This window comes from Lissotriton helveticus, chromosome 11, assembly GCF_964261635.1.
Source record: "Lissotriton helveticus chromosome 11, aLisHel1.1, whole genome shotgun sequence".
Lineage (NCBI taxonomy): Eukaryota > Metazoa > Chordata > Amphibia > Caudata > Salamandridae > Lissotriton > Lissotriton helveticus.
In genome coordinates, this window is record NC_136072.1 from 1049720475 (window position 1) to 1049740228 (window position 19754).

The window sequence follows — 19754 nt, forward strand, 5'->3', positions numbered from 1 at the left end:
AATATGGAGGCCAGGCCAGGGGTGGCACAATACGTGCTGCAGCCCCTGGTAGGCCTTGGAAGCACCTATGCCCTGGGTACACTGTTGCAGGGGCCAATAAGGTGAACCAGTTCCAATTTCGTAATGCACCTAAAGTACATTGGCAATAATTTAGAGAGAGAACAGCAGGCTGTGGGTCTGATTAGCAGGCCCACAGCCACATTAAGTCATAAACCAGGGAAGCAAAAAGCAAAGCAGACCCTACTCTCCTACAGGCCCGCCTAGCCACGCCCCGTAACAGTTTTTTAATAATAAAAGATTTATGTAAATCTTCAGTGCTATTTAGCAATTGTTTCGAATATTAGGTGGGATTTTCCCTGTCGAATTGTATTATTGTTCGCCTTGTGAGGTACGACCTAGTTGCGAGTTGAACGTTGTATCCTGTTCCTTCCATAACCCAAGGGAATATCTGTTTTACTTGCATAGAGTTCAGTTTGTAACTTCAATCAAGCATACACAACTCAATCAGAGGAACAGGATTGTTTAAGGTAAAAGTGGCAAGTATTATGCAGCTTTGCAGACTACCTAATAAAACAGGGGAAGGCCAGGAGTAGAAGACCAGCCAGGGACTATGGCTGTCTGTAGCATTAAAACCAGAATGGGAAAGCTGGATAGCCGGTAGCTCAAGGTAGTCCTCTAGAAGGTCATGACGTTAATTTTCCAGAGATGGACTGCACTAATTGGTATCTTTAGTCACTATTACCCTTTCAAGGGCTCTGGGCCAAAATTGAAAAATGTGAAGGGCCAGATGTTCAACATTTACACATAATAAATGAAGACTTTAGTCTGTCAGTAAAGGATTTCATGATTGACGCCTTTGCTCCTTAAAGTTTTTGGAAACCTATAACTTTCTGCCTGTTCATGTCCGTCCTTTTCTTTTGTGTGAATGTGAATGACTAGACACAGGCGCACTGTGGTAAAGAGAAGGTTTAACTGTAGACTGCGCTAAAGCGTACACAATGACTCTGGCTGCAGCGTTTAGTTTTCCTTTACATGTCCATGCCTGGGAATTCCGATTTCAGAGCATACACTTTCCAAAAGCACACAGGTTGTCTGGGATGGACATGTGTGCTTCAAGTTATCATAGCTAGTGCTGTGCCACAGGAAAGGATGTGTGTCTATTTGCTTGGTGAGCTCGTGTCCTCAGCCCACTTCCATTTGATTCTGGTCTTGGACCAATTGTGAGTGTTTCCCATTGTGGGAAGGTGTTTGCTTTTTACTGGTGCTGTCTCAGTCTTCCTTCTCTTCTTTTGTTCTGAGGGCATAGCTAAGTTTAAATTTACGCATCAATCATTGCATTGATGTACACATTTCTACACTAAAACCTGATTTAGCAAAAGTTTGAAGTAGATGTTGAAAAAGTGTATTGATCAAGTACTAATCATTTTATTTTGTCCCCTTCTTTTTTCTTCACACAAGTTACTGGATCCTTTAAGGCGACTGAAGGAAGAAAACCTTTCTGCGTCTACTGGAACAATGGTGACCCCAAACAGTAGTACACCTTTTTCTCACGATACAGCATATTCCAGTTGCCGTCAGGACACCCCAAACTCCTACAGCCAGTCTACCCCACAGTCTCAAGGAACTCCCCAAACACCACGCCTTGGGACTCCCTTTTCCCAAGATTCAAGCTACTCAAGTCGACAAACGACACCTGCTTACCATTTCACCCAGGAGCCGGCCTATAAACCCAGGAGGCATGAATCAAAGTTTAACGATGCCTACAATCGGAGGCCGGAACGTTATTATGCCCATAGAACATCAGAGCCCTTGCCAAGCAACTATAAACCACCACCAGAACCAGCACAATATACTCATCCTGCTTTGCATTCTACTTCCCTTCCCTCTTCTGTGAGCCGTTCCGAAAGTAGTGGCTATAAATCTGCTTTCTCTCCTTACCAAACACCAACAATATATCCACACACCGAAGAACCTTCTTACCCCAAAACTCCTCGAGAACATGAGCTCAGGCGGCCACCACCACCTCCATCGGAGCCATGTTCAGATGGCACGCCTACTAGCGATTTTGTACCAGTAAAGGAAAAAACAGAAGAACTAACCTTGCCTGACTTAACAGCGCTGATTGAAAAAACTATGCCTTCCTTTGCCCGCACCCCAGAAAGGTGTGAGACGCCTGAAACCCCAACTATGGAGGCTGAAGTGCAGCACAATAGTTTGGATTCAAGGATTGAGATGCTTTTAAAAGAGCATAGAACAAAGCTCCCATTCCCAGAGGATCATGACTCGGACAGCGAGCTCCGAATGGAGGGCAGCCCAATATCATCATCCTCTTCACAGTTGTCCCCACTCCCACCATTTAGCACTCAACCTCATTTCAGGAGTATCACCCCTTCCTCACGCCCTTCCAGCACTGGATTGGAGGACATCAGTCCTACTCCTTTACCAGATTCTGATGATGATGAGCCTGTACCAGGGACAGCCTATCTCTGCAGGAATTCAAAAGCATTGTCAGAATCCCGCTTAACTCCTGTAGACACACCTCTATTAAATAGGACGTCTAGAATTGAATGTTCAGACCGTAAGGAATTGCAGCCTGGTGATCGGACTCCAACATCAGAAAAAATGGATGAGGTACGTTCAGATGTTGATATTCTTAATTTAGTTTATAGATTGTATGCATCATAACTGCAGAAGTAAATCATTTATTTACTACAAAACACTCGGAAGTCCTGAACTGAGCTTCTAATACAATTCACTCAAAACAAAGGCAACATCTGGACAGAACCTAATTATTTATAACTAGGGGTTTGAAAAGTGGCAACATATTTCCTCTGCAATATTGTATTTTTTAAATTGAAAGCTGTACACATGTACATAGAGAAGGCAGCATTTTTTATTTTATATTTCTCTTGAAAACTTCCCCACCCTCTGTGTACTTTTTCGGTCTGGTTTGACAGCACAGCTGTTGCAACCTCATGTGATGAACAGAAAAATATCTTTCAGAAGTACTGCTGATAGAGGGAGTTTTGGCTCTATCCACATACTGATTCTGTTGACTATACCATTTGATTGGGCAGAAGGAGCAATGTCTTACCACTGGGGAGCTTGTGCTCAATAGAGTAAGACTGAGTTGGTTATGGTGACAAGCCAATGATAAAGGTTATGGATCTCATCTGTTTGTTATGAACAGTTACAACAAAGGGATTTGGCCTGAACCGATTTGGCCTGAACCATTTATTCTGAAAAACAGATGTTAAAGCAATTAGGCATTTATTAGTGAACTGTTAATACATGTGTTAAAGCCTATAGAGATGTATTTTTCCTCACTGAATATCATAGCATGAAAGCACTTTAGTGTTAGTTATCCCTTCTGGCAAACCCTTGTATAGAACATATTCATTGTGGTAACCCTTGTTAACCCCTTTACGGAGGGGTTGTATAATGTTTTGCCAACTGTAGTTTTTTATATATTTGTAATTGTATGACTGTGTGCATGATGGTAGCCCTGTGGGAAAGCTTAAGTCCTTGATGGGTTAGGCACTCAATACATCACATAGTTGTTAATGGGAGAACACAAGCATGAGCCAGTAAGAGAATGAATGAATGCAAGAAAGAGTAGCAGTGCACATGGGCCGACTTATTGAGTGCCTAAACTCACCAGTGACTGAAGAGGTATTTTCAATCGTATGCTAGGCTTATTATCGTTGACAGTGCTCTTTTTCTTCCTTGTGCACCTTTTTCCCTAAACAGGCAGGCTTAATTGGGGTGGGTCGTATCCTGCCTCCTTGTTCCTTTTCGCCATTTTGTTTTGTTTTTGATTTTCTTTAAAATGGGCAATACTTTTTTTTTCTCTCTCTTCATAACTGTATGCACCACTACTCAACACTTGCTCCCCCACCAAACCTCTTCTATCCTCTCAAGTTTTATTTTCCTTGCTTGCTTTAGCCTCAGTTTATGTGCCCCGATGTGATAAAGACGAGGAATACCTTGTACAAAGTCTGCGTACCCTCTAAGCCTTCTGGTTTGGAATTTACAAAACTGCTTGATGTTAGTGGATTATATTTGTTTATCTATTTTTTTTTTAGATATATCATTCCTCTTGATAGAGCGACAACAGGTGAAACTGCGATCAGTATTTTTTACTGCCACTACAGAGACAGAATGGTTTGACATTAATGCTTATTTAACCAGCTCCATTTGAAATGGTACACTGAAAGTGGATAACCATCCATCCTTGTCGTTCACGAGGAATAGGAAAGTCCTGTGCACTAATTTAAATTACATAGTGCTCCAGCACTACTCAGTATTTATAATTTGGTCTCCAGCTGAGAACTCGTATTTTGGGTCTTTTCAGTAGGTAGACAGCCCTCTGGGAGCATTTTTGTAAATAGTTCTTTATTGGTATTTCAGATAAACAGTTGCTCACAAAGATTGAAATAAACAATGATATCTTTACATATTCAGTGGCCGCCTTACAGTACATATACATTTCTGGTTACAGAGCTGTTCCAAAATCAGTATTAAACAATAACAAATATGTATTACTCGCAGTATCACAGTATATAACCTGACCTAATCCAATGTTATCTCCCCTTTCCAACCATGTCCCCCAATACAATCCTATTTTTTTTGTTTGATCTGTTAAAGTTTTTGTTCATGAATCAAACAAAAAACAAAATACCATCATAGACATTATCATACAGCACCAGTAGGTAATTTGCCAAACCCAAATTGCAAATCAGCATCTCAATGGCATGGTTACATCGGTAGCATTAGGTACAACTGGTAATAACTATTGGCATACCTCATTAATCACATAGCCTCCTCCCTCCATCAACAATGCTGTTTAATCTCGTTGTGATACAATATAACTCAACTATGCAATCCCATTTCAAGTACATATATGCATCTCTTATGGCTTCACTCCGCCATATCACATCAGTCTGCTTATATAATCAAACCGTCGTATGAAGTACACCGAACGTAAGAACACTATCGGGAAGGGAGGATTGGAAGGGAAACAGGAGCCACATAAAGGTAGGCAAGAAAATACGGATCCCAAGTGCTATGAAACGGAACCCTGTCATCCATCATATGGGTGCACATCCTGACTACTAGGAGACCGTACTGTTTGGGGTGTAAGAGACCCTATCTTCAAAACTAAGCATCGCTCGGGCCATAGGCCCACACGTGCATGACACACTATTAATCTGGAATAGGAATATACAAAGGGTCTTCCGGAGCCAACAGTCCCTGTGGCACACACAGCATTGCATGCCATGCAGCAGAAATGGGGAATTTACGCAGCCCCAATGTATCCTCACGTACTAAGGAAACCGCCTCTGCCTTCACCTAATTCAGCATGGAGAGAAACAAAGCGTTCGAGGCATGTGGGCTGTTGAATTCATATCTGTGCATAGATCGCCGCCTAGTGTTGGGTCCGGATGATTGCACATTGTTGTCCTGGAAGAGTCTTCGAAGTATCACGAGATAGGTGGCTCCTCCCTCGGACTACAGTGCGCATGGGCATCCTCTCCATTCTCAGATTGATTGATTTTTTCCGCCATTGGGTTCGGTTGTACTTCCCAGCACTCCAAGTTCGGAATCAACAAAAACTTTTCTAAAGGCCTTTGGATCCGTCTGTATTGTTAAGCGCTCGGTACCGATACACTTTTTAAACATCTGTTGCACTCCGGTCGTTGAATCGGGCCGTGAGGCCTTCTCGACGCCACGTGGACCGACCGTCGATGGAACGAAGTCCATTCAAATACTGCCCGCAGTGCAACTCCAAGTTCCCGCACACAGATAAGCATCCAGTGTGCAACAAATGCCTATCTCCAGATCACAATGAAGATAGTTGCCTTGCCTGTGCCCAGTTCCGATCGAAGAAGACTATCCGGAATCGACGGGCGGCGAGGCCAGAAATGCAGATGAACTTGTACAGGAGGGAAAGCTCATCACAAATGCCTCAATTAAATGAGCAGACACAGCTGCCAGATCCATCAACACAAGCGTGCTGCTAAGGCGACACGCATGGCTTCGCATATCAGGCTTTAAGAATGAAGTCCAATCCACTATTCATAATCAGCCCATAAACCCAGACTTTTTGTTTGGTAAAGCAGTTGACTCAATTCTGGACAAAATGAAAGGATGCTGAAACAGCGAAGTCCATGGGAGCTCTTCAGTCCCAACAACACCGGGGCTCCTTTCGTCGCTCCAATTACAGAGGAGGAGCGCGAAGTAATACATCACAGCAATCCTCCACCTATAAAAGTAACACGCAATCCAAATACAACAAGAACACAAACAGGGGTGGATACAGAGGAAATAATACCAAGGGAAGAGGTCGTGGAGGCAATGCAAATAGATCAACCACTAACACCAAACAGTGACTTCTTGGCACTACCCCAGACCATATAACACCGGTCGGGGAAAGACTACAACAATTTCTGCCAGTCTGGTTAAATATCACTACAGACAAGTGGGTCAGGCAAATTAGCCAACATGGCCTAGAACTCACCTCAACACCACCCAACATACCACCCGTGCAACGTCCAATATCTCAGGAACATATAACGCTACTACAGCAAGAGGTCATCAGTATGCTGCAAAAGGGGGCCATAGAACCAGTCCCACTACAACATCAAGGAATAGGAGTATACTCCCTATACTTCCTTATTCCAAAGAAGGACGGGTCTCTCAGACCAATATTGGACCTCAGGCCCCTCAACCTATACATTTTGTCGGAGCACTTTCATATGCTCACTCTCCAGCAAGTCTTACCATTGCTTCGCCGGGGAGACTTCCTAGCAACTCTGGACCTCAAGGACGCATACTTGCATATACCAATACACCCTGCTCACAGAAAGTATCTAAGGTTCACAATTCAAGGACAGCACTACCAGTTCAAAGTCCTACCATTTGGTGTCACAACAGCTCCACGAGTGTTCACCAAATGCCTAGCTACAGTGGCAGCACATCTCAGGAGGCAACACATCCATGTGTACCCATATCTGGACGACTGGCTCATACACACGCCATCAGCCCAGCAATGTGCCAACCACATGTCAAGAACCATCCATCTCCTGCACAGTTTAGGCTTCTCGCTAAACTATCCAAAGTCACATCTGCAACCCTCCCACGTCCAACAGTACCTGGGAGCAACAATAGATACACTGGCAGCAAAAGCATACCCCAACGCGGCACGGATCAATGGAATGCAAACGTTGATCCAAAGGTTCAGACCCCAACACTCATTACCAGCTCGAGTGTTTATGCAACTAATGGGCATGATGGCCTCGTGCATATTCATAGTCCCTCATGCCAGGCTACATATGCGTCCGCTCCAAGAGTGCCTAGCAAGGCAGTGGAACCAGGCTCAGGGACAATTAAGAGACCTAGTGTTGGTGACCAATCGGACATACAGCTCTCTGCATTGGTGGAATCCACAAAACCTTTGCAAAGGACGACTGTTCCAAGAGCCCGTCCCACAAATAGTGTTAACCGCGGACGCATCCCTACCATGATGGGGAGCCCATGTCCTACATTACACAGAACAGGGACTTTGGACTGTACAACAAAAGAAAATGCACATCAACCTTCTGGAGTTGATGGCGATCTTTCTAGCCCTAAAAGTGTTCAAAACACACTTATGCAACAAAGCTGTGTTGATCCGGACGGACAACATGACAGCTATGTATTACATTCAAAAACAAGGAGGAACACACTCACCACAGCTGTCGCACCTAGCTCAAGCAATGTGGAAATGGGCTATTCAAAGGAACATGTTTCTCATGTCAGAACACCTCCCAGGCAAGGACAATCAAGTAGCCGACCTGCTCAGCAGGCACAGCCAACAGATGCACGAATGGAAATTCACCCCAAAGTGCTCCAACCATTCTTCCGGAAGTCGGGACACCCGGAGATAGATCTGTTTGCCACAAGCGAAAACGCAAAATGCCAGTACTTTGCCGCCAGGTTTCCGCAGTCGCAGGGCAATGCGATATGGATGAACTGGTCAAGCAAATTTGCGTACGCTTTTCCCCCAGCTCCATTAATACCGCTGGTAGCACGCAAAATGCGCCAACATTCGCTGACACTGATCCTAGTTGCTTCCACATGGGCGAGGCAACCATGATACACAACGTTCCTCGAACTGTCAGTGGTGCCTCATCAAAGACTGCGACTCACACCCAATATTCTGACTCGGAGCCATGGAGAAATCCAACACCCAGACCCGCAACAGCTGAACCTAGCGATCTGGCTCCTGAAATCCTAGAGTTTGGATACCTAAACTTGCCCCCAGACTGCATGAATATTATGAAAGAGGCAAGAAAACCCACTACCAGAGCATGTTATGCAGCTAAGTGGAAACTTTTCGTCATTTACTGTGGTAACAACGATATTAAACCCACTTGATGCTTCTACTCAAAACATCATTTGCTATCTCTTGCACCTACAACGTTGCAATTTGGCCTATTCATCCATTCGGATACATTTAGCTGCGTTAGCAGCATATCTTCAAAACAGGCAACACCTTTCACTATTTAGGGTGCCAGCAATTAAAGCGTTTATGGAAGGACTTAAACGCGTAATTCCTCCAAGACACCCACCTTCACCAGTCTGGAATCTGAACATTGTTTTAACCAGACTTATGGGACCACCTTTTGAGCCACTACACTCATGCGAACTACAATTTCTTACTTGGAAGGTGGCTTTCCTTTTTGCCATTACTTCGCTTCGAAGAGTTAGCGAGCTGCAAGCCCTAACTATTCAAGAGCCATTCATTCAAGTACATGCAAATAGAGTAGTTCTCAGAACAAACCCTAAATTCATGCCAAAGGTGGTATCCCATTTCCATATAAATCAAACCATAGAACTGCCAGTTTTCTTTCAAACCCCACAGGCAGTAGCTGAAAGGGCCTTGCATACTCTAGATGTCAAGAGAGCTCTGCTATACTATATAGATAGAACTTAGGCATTTCGAAAGACGAAACAGTTGTTTGTTGCTTTCTCACCGCAACACAAAGGCAACCCTATTTCAAAATCAGGTATAGCCAGATGGATCGTTAAGTGCATCCAAATATGTTATTTAAAGGCAAAACGCACCTTAACAGTTCCCCCCCTAGGGCGCATTCCACACGCAAGCTAGGGGCATCTATGGCTTTCCTGGGTAATATTCCTTTACACGAAATTTGTAGAGCAGCCACATGGTCAACCACACATACATTTACTAAACTCTATTGTGTAGATGTACATTCAAAACAGAAAGCTGCTGTAGGACAGGCTGTTCTCAAAACTCTTTTCCAGACTGCTGCAGCTGACACAGGTAGCCACCGCTAGGGGAGATTCTGCTATACATTCTATGCACAGATATGAATTCAGCAGCCCACATGCCTCGAACGGAATATGCTACTTACCAGTATGCATCTGTTCTTGGCATGTAGGGCTGCTGACATTCATATCGCCCACCCGTCTCCCCGGTGCCTGTCGCAGCCGCAGCATTCACTCTTTGCATGGACATCTCTTACTGTACTATACTCCATCTCTGCCACAATGGCGAAAAACAATCTGAGGATGGAGAGGATGCCCATGCGCACTGTAGTCCGAGGGAGGAGCCACCTATCTCGTGATACTTCGAAGACTCTTCCAGGACAACAATGTGCAATCATCCGGACCCAACACTAGGCGGCGATCTATGCACAGATATGAATGTCAGCAGCCCTACATGCCAAGAACAGATGCATACTGGTAAGTAGCATATTCCTTTCATTGGCGGGGGCTACTTTGCCTTCCACCTGCACGTAATTAGGCATTTGGCCACAATGAAACCCAAATCCAGAAACCTAGTGGATGCTTTTCGCTTCTCGGAAACACACCGGTGATGCAAGCCTCCCATGTACGCGGCACCTCTCTGTCCGTGCTAGTGGCCAACGCCCCAAGTACCCCCTCTCAGTATGTATGCAGATCGGGGCAGGACCAGAGCATATGTAAAAGACCAGCACCTATCCGCCTACAGCGCTGGCAGCACACATCCTGCCTATGAAAATATCTATCTTGTCAGGGCAGAGATAGGCCCTGAGGATGATATAGAATTGAATTAATCGAAAACTAGCGTTTCTGGGAACCTGTTTGGGACTCTCCAATACCACGGATCACTCCTTCTCCGAATAGGGCCTCCCCCGGTCTACCTCCCATTTAACTTGAAACGGCAGTAAGTCTACCATAGTATGCACCCTGATCGATTCCGCAAACCACTTCACTAGGTGGCATCCCGTACCCATGACATGCACATATTGCATGAGGAAATGTGTTGGAGGCTCCTGCGCAATGTAATCCCCCCCCCCCAGCGCCTCATCGTAGCCGTCCAGAAGGCATGATTCAGAAATTGTCCAGGTGGAACCCTGTCTTCATCCGTGATATTAAGGAACAACCGTAATGCGCCCTCTCCGTATGTATCTCGTAGGGGAGTAATACAAGCCTCCACCCAGTCGTTAAGGTCCGTACCCTGGACTCGTCCTTGCTCTGTCGGCATACCCAATATGGGCACGACGGGTGCGTATGGTGTGACGTGTCTAGTAAGGCACAGCGCCCTGTAAAAACATTTCTGCACAGTCTGAACCAGTAAAGGATGAGGTTCATTCGATCTGTTACAAGGGCGGAATATGTAAAAGATCCTGTCCTGAGAGTACGGGGGTTCCTGCTCCGCCAAGTCAGTTAAATGCAATTCCTCCACCCATGAAATGGATTCAGTTGTTGTACTCAGTCCCCACTGCGAGGGCCCGCACTGGTAGACACATTTCACGGAAGTACCCTGTTAGCAAGGGCACCCTACAGGGTTGCCCGCTGTCCCCATTATTATTTGTACTAGCTCTAGAACCCCTGGCTCGCAAGTTACGGCTAGCAGCGGAGCAGAAGGGATCCGTCTAGGCACTACAATGCATGTGTTACCTACCTATACAGACAATATAATATTATATATAGATGACTTGACTACTGACCTCACACCGATGCCAGAGATCTTTACTCACTTTGCATTACTTTCATGACTTACCATGAATGCGACTAAATTGCAAGCCTTCTTTTTCCTCCCGGAGGGAAGCCCGGATGGGGTACAGGTCGGACCATTCACCCTGACGGTCGCCCCTCATGCCTTTAAATACCTGGGCATACAAATTTACAGAAACGCACCATTTCTTATAGAGGGGAACCCGAACAAAACTATCCGAGCACTCTGAGCAAAGGTCGCATTCTGGACGTCCCTACCACTCTCAGTGATGGGCAGAGTGGCGATTTAAAAAATGGTGGTCCTGCCCCGTTTACTATATTTTTTTGCAAATTTACCAGTAGTGATCCCAACAACCACACTTGCCTCCCTGAAAAAGATACTGACTGACTTGATCTAGGGCAGTGGTCGCCGTAGAGTGGGTGTGGCTACTCTACATCTGGATACGAACATGAGTGGTTTGGGGGTCCCAGATTTCCGCGCTTATTGCTACGTGAGCCAACCACAGTGGCTATCATTCTGGCTAGTAGGGCGTAATTTACACGAAATTGGTTACACAACCCTTGAGCTCGACCGAGGGGAATTGCACACCCTCCTGCTACCACAGGCCAGGTTGCCCTCAACCTCCCCCACATTCCTACGTACTGCACTTACCTACTGGAAAAAATCCCTACACTACACGCGCAGCTGCCCCCTATACTTGGAAAACACAACGCTTGTAGGAATTCCTACCCCTAGGGCCTACTTACTAAATTGAGGATACTGGCCTGGGTTAAGGGCGGGCTAGCCACGGTAGGTGCATTGTTTGACGAAGGCACCCTCATAGACCATGGTAACTTCACCAGGCATAACGGGATCACAGACAAATTATACCTCACACACCCAGCGGTTCCTCAAAATGTGAAAAAACAGTGGGCCCCACACAGGGAAGCATTCGCCCAACAAAAATTAGTTCATATGACATACCTCATGGAAAATGGTCGACACCTCACTAAATGGCCATACAAAACCATTAGATCACATACTGGCATCACCCTAACAGACTTGCGTACCAAATGGTATAGGGACCTAGACAAAGAGCTGACGGACAAAGAATGGGACTTGATTTTAGAATATCCCAGGAAATTCCACGGAACGCCAAATTCAAATGTATTCAATACATTGTCATACATAGGGCATACCCCACCCCACGCCACACCAACTGCAGTGTATGTTCCGAAACATACAACATCATTACCCAGATGCAAGGCAGAAGAGGCAGATTTGATACACATGCTATGGCTGTGCCCGGTGTTCGCAGGGTTCTGGGCAGAGGCGGTGGCAATTACTGCCTCATCAGCAGACACCCCCTTGCCAAGTACAGCCGGCAACTGTCTGTTGGGCATCAACCGACGCACTAAAGCACAGAAAATACAGCTTCTCTTCGTGGACCTAGCCCTGCTCATGGCTAAATGCGCTATCACCATGTGGTGGAAATCAGCCCAACTTCCACCGCTCCACGGCTGGCATAGGGAAGTAGTGAGATGGAGTAGTGCAGAAAGCGCGACAAATAGGCGAGAGGAAGCCCGCAGACTGCGCAAAAAAGTAATCTCCATTGAATGGGACGCTATTCTGGAAGCCTTCAAGACACTCGAACCGGTGCCAGTCCCTGTAGCGCAAGAACAGTAGGAGCTCACCCCCCACACCCCACCCCCCTGGCATGTCCCATCCCCCCGCCACGCCCCCTCCCTCTTTCCCCCGAAGCGAACATAATGCACTTACGCATGTGGATATGCGAGTACAAAAACAAAACCACAGTATATAAAATCACACACTAATCGAGAGATGGTCGGTTTAGCAGTAGAGGTGCAGCATCAAAATGATGGGACGGGTCAGGGCCAGCTCAGTTAGGGAGGGGAGGGAGGGGATGGAATCGTTTAGAAGCTCAAATATGATTTTATTTCACCTTCTCAGGTCTTCCAGTACAAATGTAACAGTGTTAAGTAGCCCACTCGAGACTCATAAGTGTTCAATTCAGGCTGGTAGCAATAATTGGCATGACAGTAATTGTTGTGCAAAATGCGTGAAATGTTAGCCAAAAATCCAAAACGCCGCACTTGTAATTGATGGTCTGTAGAAGCCTGATAAATACCATATATATATATGCTTGATTCCTTTTCATGTAAGATGCTAAAGTTGGAAAACTTAAGAAATTATAGAGAAAAAAAAACTAAAACATAGATCCACCTCAAGATACAGACCCAGACCTATTCCAAGCAAAACCTTCCCCTCCTGATGATGATACTGCATATCCGTAATTAATTGCTAGAGCAGCTACTTACCATGCAGTACCTTTACACAAGGAAGCACTGGAGAAAGATTTTCTATTTGAAACATTAGGAAACGCACACAGCACAACACAAATGTTGTAGAACAATCGCAATGGACCGCACACCGCTAGCCCCTCCTCCGGATCGCCCCTCGGGACTCTGGTACATGGAGTTCTTGAGTGGTTCACCCATGTGGGTGCAAGTAGGTACTTGTTGGACTGATGATCTCTAGACCCAATACATGTCCCGGGTTTTTGGATATCACTCGAGACATGGCTCGGGTTTCGGGATAACTTCCCTCATCAGTAGAGAAAATAGTTAGGGGTGGAAGAGAAGGCCGCCAAACAACCGTCAAAGGCCTCGATGCCCGAACCGGCACGCAGGTGCGTCGTCCAGGAGCCCGTCGGCTCAAAGCTCAAGGGAGCCAATTTGTAGAACAATCGCAATGGACCGCACACCGCTAGCCCCTCCTCCGGATCGCCCCTCGGGACTCTGGTACATGGAGTTCTTGAGTGGTTCACCCATGTGGGTGCAAGTAGGTACTTGTTGGACTGATGATCTCTATACCCAATACATGTCCCGGGTTTTTGGATATCCCTCGAGACATGGCTCGGGTTTCGGGATAACTTCCCTCATCAGTAGAGAAAATAGTTAGGGGTGGAAGAGAAGGCCGCCAAACAACCGTCAAAGGCCTCGATGCCCGAACCGGCACGCAGGTGCGTCGTCCAGGAGCCCGTCGGCTCAAAGCTCAAGGGAGCCAATTTGTAGAACAATCGCAATGGACCGCACACCGCTAGCCCCTCCTCCGGATCGCCCCTCGGGACTCTGGTACATGGAGTTCTTGAGTGGTTCACCCATGTGGGTGCAAGTAGGTACTTGTTGGACTGATGATCTCTAGACCCAATACATGTCCCGGGTTTTTGGATATCCCTCGAGACATGGCTCGGGTTTCGGGATAACTTCCCTCATCAGTAGAGAAAATAGTTAGGGGTGGAAGAGAAGGCCGCCAAACAACCGTCAAAGGCCTCGATGCCCGAACCGGCACGCAGGTGCGTCGTCCAGGAGCCCGTCGGCTAAAGCTCAAGGGAGCCAATTTGTAGAACAATCGCAATGGACCGCACACCGCTAGCCCCTCCTCCGGATCGCCCCTCGGGACTCTGGTACATGGAGTTCTTGAGTGGTTCACCCATGTGGGTGCAAGTAGGTACTTGTTGGACTGATGATCTCTAGACCCAATACATGTCCCGGGTTTTTGGATATCGCTCGAGACATGGCTCGGGTTTCGGGATAACTTCCCTCATCAGTAGAGAAAATAGTTAGGGGTGGAAGAGAAGGCCGCCAAACAACCGTCAAAGGCCTCGATGCCCGAACCGGCACGCAGGTGCGTCGTCCAGGAGCCCGCCGGCTCAAAGCTCAAGGGAGCCAATTTGTAGAACAATCGCAATGGACCGCACACCGCTAGCCCCTCCTCCGGATCGCCCCTCGGGACTCTGGTACATGGAGTTCTTGAGTGGTTCACCCATGTGGGTGCAAGTAGGTACTTGTTGGACTGATGATCTCTAGCCCCAATACATGTCCCGGGTTTTTGGATATCGCTCGAGACATGGCTCGGGTTTCGGGATAACTTCCCTCATCAGTAGAGAAAATAGTTAGGGGCGGAACTACTTTTTACTCGTCCATCTACATGCACTACATGTACCAGAGTGCTAAGGGGCGACCCGGAGGAGAGGCTAGCGGTGTGCGATCCATCTTGGTTGTACTTTCACAACACAAATGTTGTCTATGCTTAAAGGCATGTTGAGACATACTAACCATGTTTTTAAAGACCCAGTTAGGGCACGTATAGTAACACACCGAGTGGACAACAAAATATAACCCCCCTCCATCTTGCCCAGTTTTCACTAGGTGTCAGTTGCCTTTGGATTCATTAGTGGTCTCTTATGCCCTTAAAAGGGCAAATAAGCAAACATCAGAGGAAGCACCGCCTCCAGATAGAGAGTCCAAAATCATAGATGTATCTGGGGAAAAAAGTGGCTGCTCCGTCAGCCAACCATTGGCGTATAACTAATACAGAGGGTCTCTTGCCCCGGTACGATAGAGCTCACTGGGATGAGATGGAAGAATTATTAAAATATCTCCCAGAAAAACACAAAAAGAGGGTGCAGGAAATAGTTCAAGAGGGGAAACGTATTTCTAATTCATCTTATCAGGTGTGCATTATATGCAGCAGATACTGCAGCTAGAAGAATCAACACTAGCATTATGCTCAGGAGACATGCATGGCTCAGAATTTCTGGTTTCAAAGCAGAAGTGCAACAAACCATTCTTAATGCACCCTTTGAAATGAGAACACATTTTGAGACCTCAAATAGGTCAGTCCCTTGAAAAAAATGAAAAAAGGTACTGAAGTGCAAAGTTTATGGGAGCACTTCAATCTCCTTCTACCAGAGGTTCCTTTCATCGCTCCTTTTACAGAGGAGGCTCTAAAAATGCCACTAACGCCTCCGATGCGGCTGCATCTTCATATAAACTGCAAAAACTATCATCCCCTCAATAGGATGCTATAGGGATAACCATAGAGGAAACAATTTTAAGGGAAGAGGGAAAGGTACACCAGCACTTGCCTCCCAGTCCTCTAACAAACAGTGACTTGCTATCACTTCCCCCGACCATTCATCACCTGTCAGGTGAAGATTACAACAGTTTCTGCCTGTTTGGCAATCCATCACAACAGACAAATGGGTTTTGGGTATTATGCAACGTGGTTATTGCCTGGAGCTTTCCAGCAATCCTCCCAATATTCCATTGTGCATTCACAATCTCACTACAACACCAACAGCTTCTCAAACAATAGGTTTTCCATATCTAAGTGTCACTGCACTTAAAACCCATAAGTCACCCCTATAGTAGGCCTTTGCAATCCTGAAGGCAGGGTGCTTGGTTCTGAGTGAGAGTGCGCCCCTGCATGAGCAGGAGACCCCTGCAGCCTACGGAGTCCATTTTCCTGGGTTGTCCGTGAAGCAGCCATAAACTACATAGAGGGGCACCTCGTAATTACACAATGACCATCTCAGACGGCTGCAACGAATCCTATCATGTTTGGTAATAAACATGTTGGAATCCTATTCCCACACCGTAAACGGTGTGGGAGGTATGATTCCAAGCACTGGAAGAGCCCTCCGTTAGGCTATCAGTGTTCCCAGTACCATTCTTCTAAACCCAGACACCACAAAATGGTTGCTGCCGACCAGAGAAACATTTCTACCCTCCTGCTGCTGAGCCAAGCACGAGCAGAGGCAGATGGGACAATAGGCACCCTGTCACAGGGAAGTGTGAACACCTCCCAGACAGGATGCACTGTTTCGGGACCAGGTGGATGCGCTTGCAGCGCCAGAAAGTATGCATGAGGGGCACACTTGGTGTCCGCGTGCATAGTCCAGTTCAAACCAGTTCTGGGAGCTGTTGGGTCCCGCTCTGGCACGAAACCGGACAGAGGGCATGGGAGAAACCTCCCTCCCCTGGAAGGGTCCCCTGAATCTTCCCAACCCTTTCCCTAGGGTACTTAAGAGCCTACCTAGGTGTAGGTCCCTAAATTCATTGTAGGATAAGATTCAGATCAAACACCACTGCACTTCTACCGTCTGGACTTCGCTGGACTTCATTTGGGCCTGACTTCGTCTCCCTTCCAGTCTGCTGCATTGTCTGTGCCTGTGCATCATACAGGCACCTTCCAAGGCCTATGAAGTAACAAAGACACCTGAAGTAATCTCCCTTGGAGTGAAGGAGTCTCTACCATGCATTGGAGGCACGCAACTAAGTCGACTGGTCAACAGATCCTGAGCTCCTTCGGACTTCCTGGGCTCTGCAGCACAGGTGGCGGTTTTCCACAGCTCCCGAGGCCTGTCCTGCCCTCTCAACAAGTTTGAGGCCAATATCCCTTGTGGAGGTTGCAATAACTGAACCTCTGTGCACCACGTCCAACTTGCAGTTGCAAAGGCTTGTTGGCTTCTTTGTAAGAAGATCTTCGGGCTCCAAGTAGCCCTAACCTTGCGCACCTCCCATGACCGGAATCTTCAGCCACACTGCATCGTGGCCTACATCTTTTGGTGAGCTGCTTGAGGTCCTCTCGCGACTCCAGTGCCTCCGGCCTGTAGGTCCACATGAGTGTCACACTTGTTTCTTTTGGGCTCCCCTGATTGTTCGGGGCCTGACCTGACTCCCCTGCCTTTGGTGACTACCCTGGACCTTGCTGGTCCCGGCGTAGCTCCTTCTTTGGTTCCTGCATGGCTTGCCATTGCTAAGGCTTGTTGGTGCTCCGGCCGGACACCGACCCCTTTAGTACTCGACATCCTTCGTGGGACAGGTGGTTCCAGGGTCCTTGTCTTCCTCAGCATCGACTGGTCCTCACAGCTGCAGAGTCCAGTTCATTGTCCTCTTCCCTGAAGCACCCGACATCGGAGGGCATTCGTCTTTCAAGTCTCCTGGTCACCCTTGAGTGGTATAGACTCTGTCCCCTCTGCTTTCAGGTACTCTTCAAGAATCCGCGTTTGGACTACCATGGACACTTTCTTCTCTTTCAGCACTGGCACTTTCCTGAAGCCCTTCATTGGGTTTGATGGCGGTTTCCGACACCACTTCTCACGTATGCACCGGCATCCCTGGTGTAGGTAACTTCATATTAAACATAGCTCCTGTAAAGCTTTATCCCACGTTAATGGTTTGCGTATTTTTATAGTGCTATGGGTAGAAGGCATTTTTTACATCTATTAATGGTTTTTAAAGTAAATATTTCACCAACACTGCTCTATGCCATTGAATCAATCCCGGTTAAGCACTGGAGTTTTTTTAGACAGGATCGAAGGTCAAATACTACGTAATTTGTGCAATTTTAATACGTTCGTTCCAACGGCTGCTATTAGACTGGAATTTGGCTTGATAAGCTCCTATAGTCAAGGTTTAGCCAAGCTTTTACGCTGGGGATACCAGGTAAAAAATAGTGATCCTGACACATTAAGAGGTATCGTGTGTCACAAAATCTTCGGTGTTCGGCAAGTAATTACTCTTTCTATCATGATTTCTCATTCGCACTAAAAAACTGTTGTGTACAAGAAGAATTAGTGATTACTCTCCTACCATCAGAATTTAAATCTTTTTAAAAAACCTCTAGTAAGATTAGCCTTAATAGAGATTACATTTTGTAATTCAAAAAAAGAGATTAAAACTAATAGCCAGGCCAAATGCACTGAAAATTTCTAATAATTATTTATACTGGAATTTAGAACTTGGAACCCGACGTTTTCTCACTTTGTCACTTTAGGTCGCATGAATCTTCTACCTTTAAGCGATTTAACAGCAAACTGGTCTCAGAATTTGAAAAATGGAAAAACCTGCAACTTTTGTAAGCTGAGCATTTAGACCCTGAATCATGTCTTATTCGCCTGTCCAGCATAGGTTTCGTGTTGCTGGCTTCTGCCGATGTTCTTACAAAATTGTGTCAAAAATGTAGCCTCAGTCCGCGATTTATTTTTTTTGCCCAATAAACGAAGCAGTGTGTACAAAACTTTTAATTATTTTAAGGAGTTGTATGTGTATATGGATATATATATATATATATATATATATATATATATATATATATATATATATATATATATATATATATATATATATATATATATATATATATATGTGTGTGTGTGTATATATATATATATATATATATATATATATATATTTTTTTTTTTAATTATTAAATTCTTTTAGATGGTTTGTTAACCCCCCCCCCCCCCTTCTGTCATCTTTGTACGGAGTCTTAATATTTCCTCTGTCAGATTGTATTTTACACATTGATTGCTGCTTTTTAATGCTGTTTGCACAGTATGGAGATGCTGTGCTCATTTCCCACTTTTTTGTTCTGTTATTAAGTTTAAAATTCAACCGAAGTGGGATTCTGGATTGCATTTTTGCACATATACTGGCTGCTATTGAATGGCTTTTTGCACAGGTTAGGACATGCCCTGTTATTCCATTTTCCTGCAGCTAATTCCAAATTGAATGTTCTGCTGAGGATGAACCCTGGACTTTGATTTGTATTCGAACTAGTTGCTACTTACTGCCCTTTGTACATTTTAATATATGCCCTGTCACTTCAATCCGTCTGCTGCTAATACTAAATGTTTTTCTGTCGAACCGGTTTCTCTTGTTGTTGCCCAAATGCTTGAGTTCATTGGGCCTCTGTTTTAGTCCATGAGCTAAAAAGATACTATTGGGGAAAATCTTAACTTTTTGCCTATAACGATAATTGACCATATTGATCAATGTTAGCCAAAGGAATTTTTAGACATGCTAATGCAGGCCTCTGATAATTTACGATGGTTCATGGTATGAGTTTCGCTATGTTTAATTTACTTATGTAATAATTTGTATGTACTTTTATGTGG

At 45.7% G+C, this 19754-nt stretch overlaps 1 protein-coding gene across 2 annotated transcripts in view; it reads left to right on the forward strand.

Annotated features, from left to right (window-relative positions):
* The window catches only part of SETD1B (SET domain containing 1B, histone lysine methyltransferase), a 396685-nt gene that overhangs the window by 96002 nt on the left and 280929 nt on the right, over nt 1-19754 (forward strand). For both annotated transcript variants that reach the window (XM_078667538.1, XM_078667539.1), the window contains exon 6: nt 1459-2631. In XM_078667538.1, the coding sequence (XP_078523664.1) occupies nt 1459-2631 (1173 nt within the window). The remainder of the gene's footprint in view (nt 1-1458; nt 2632-19754) is intronic.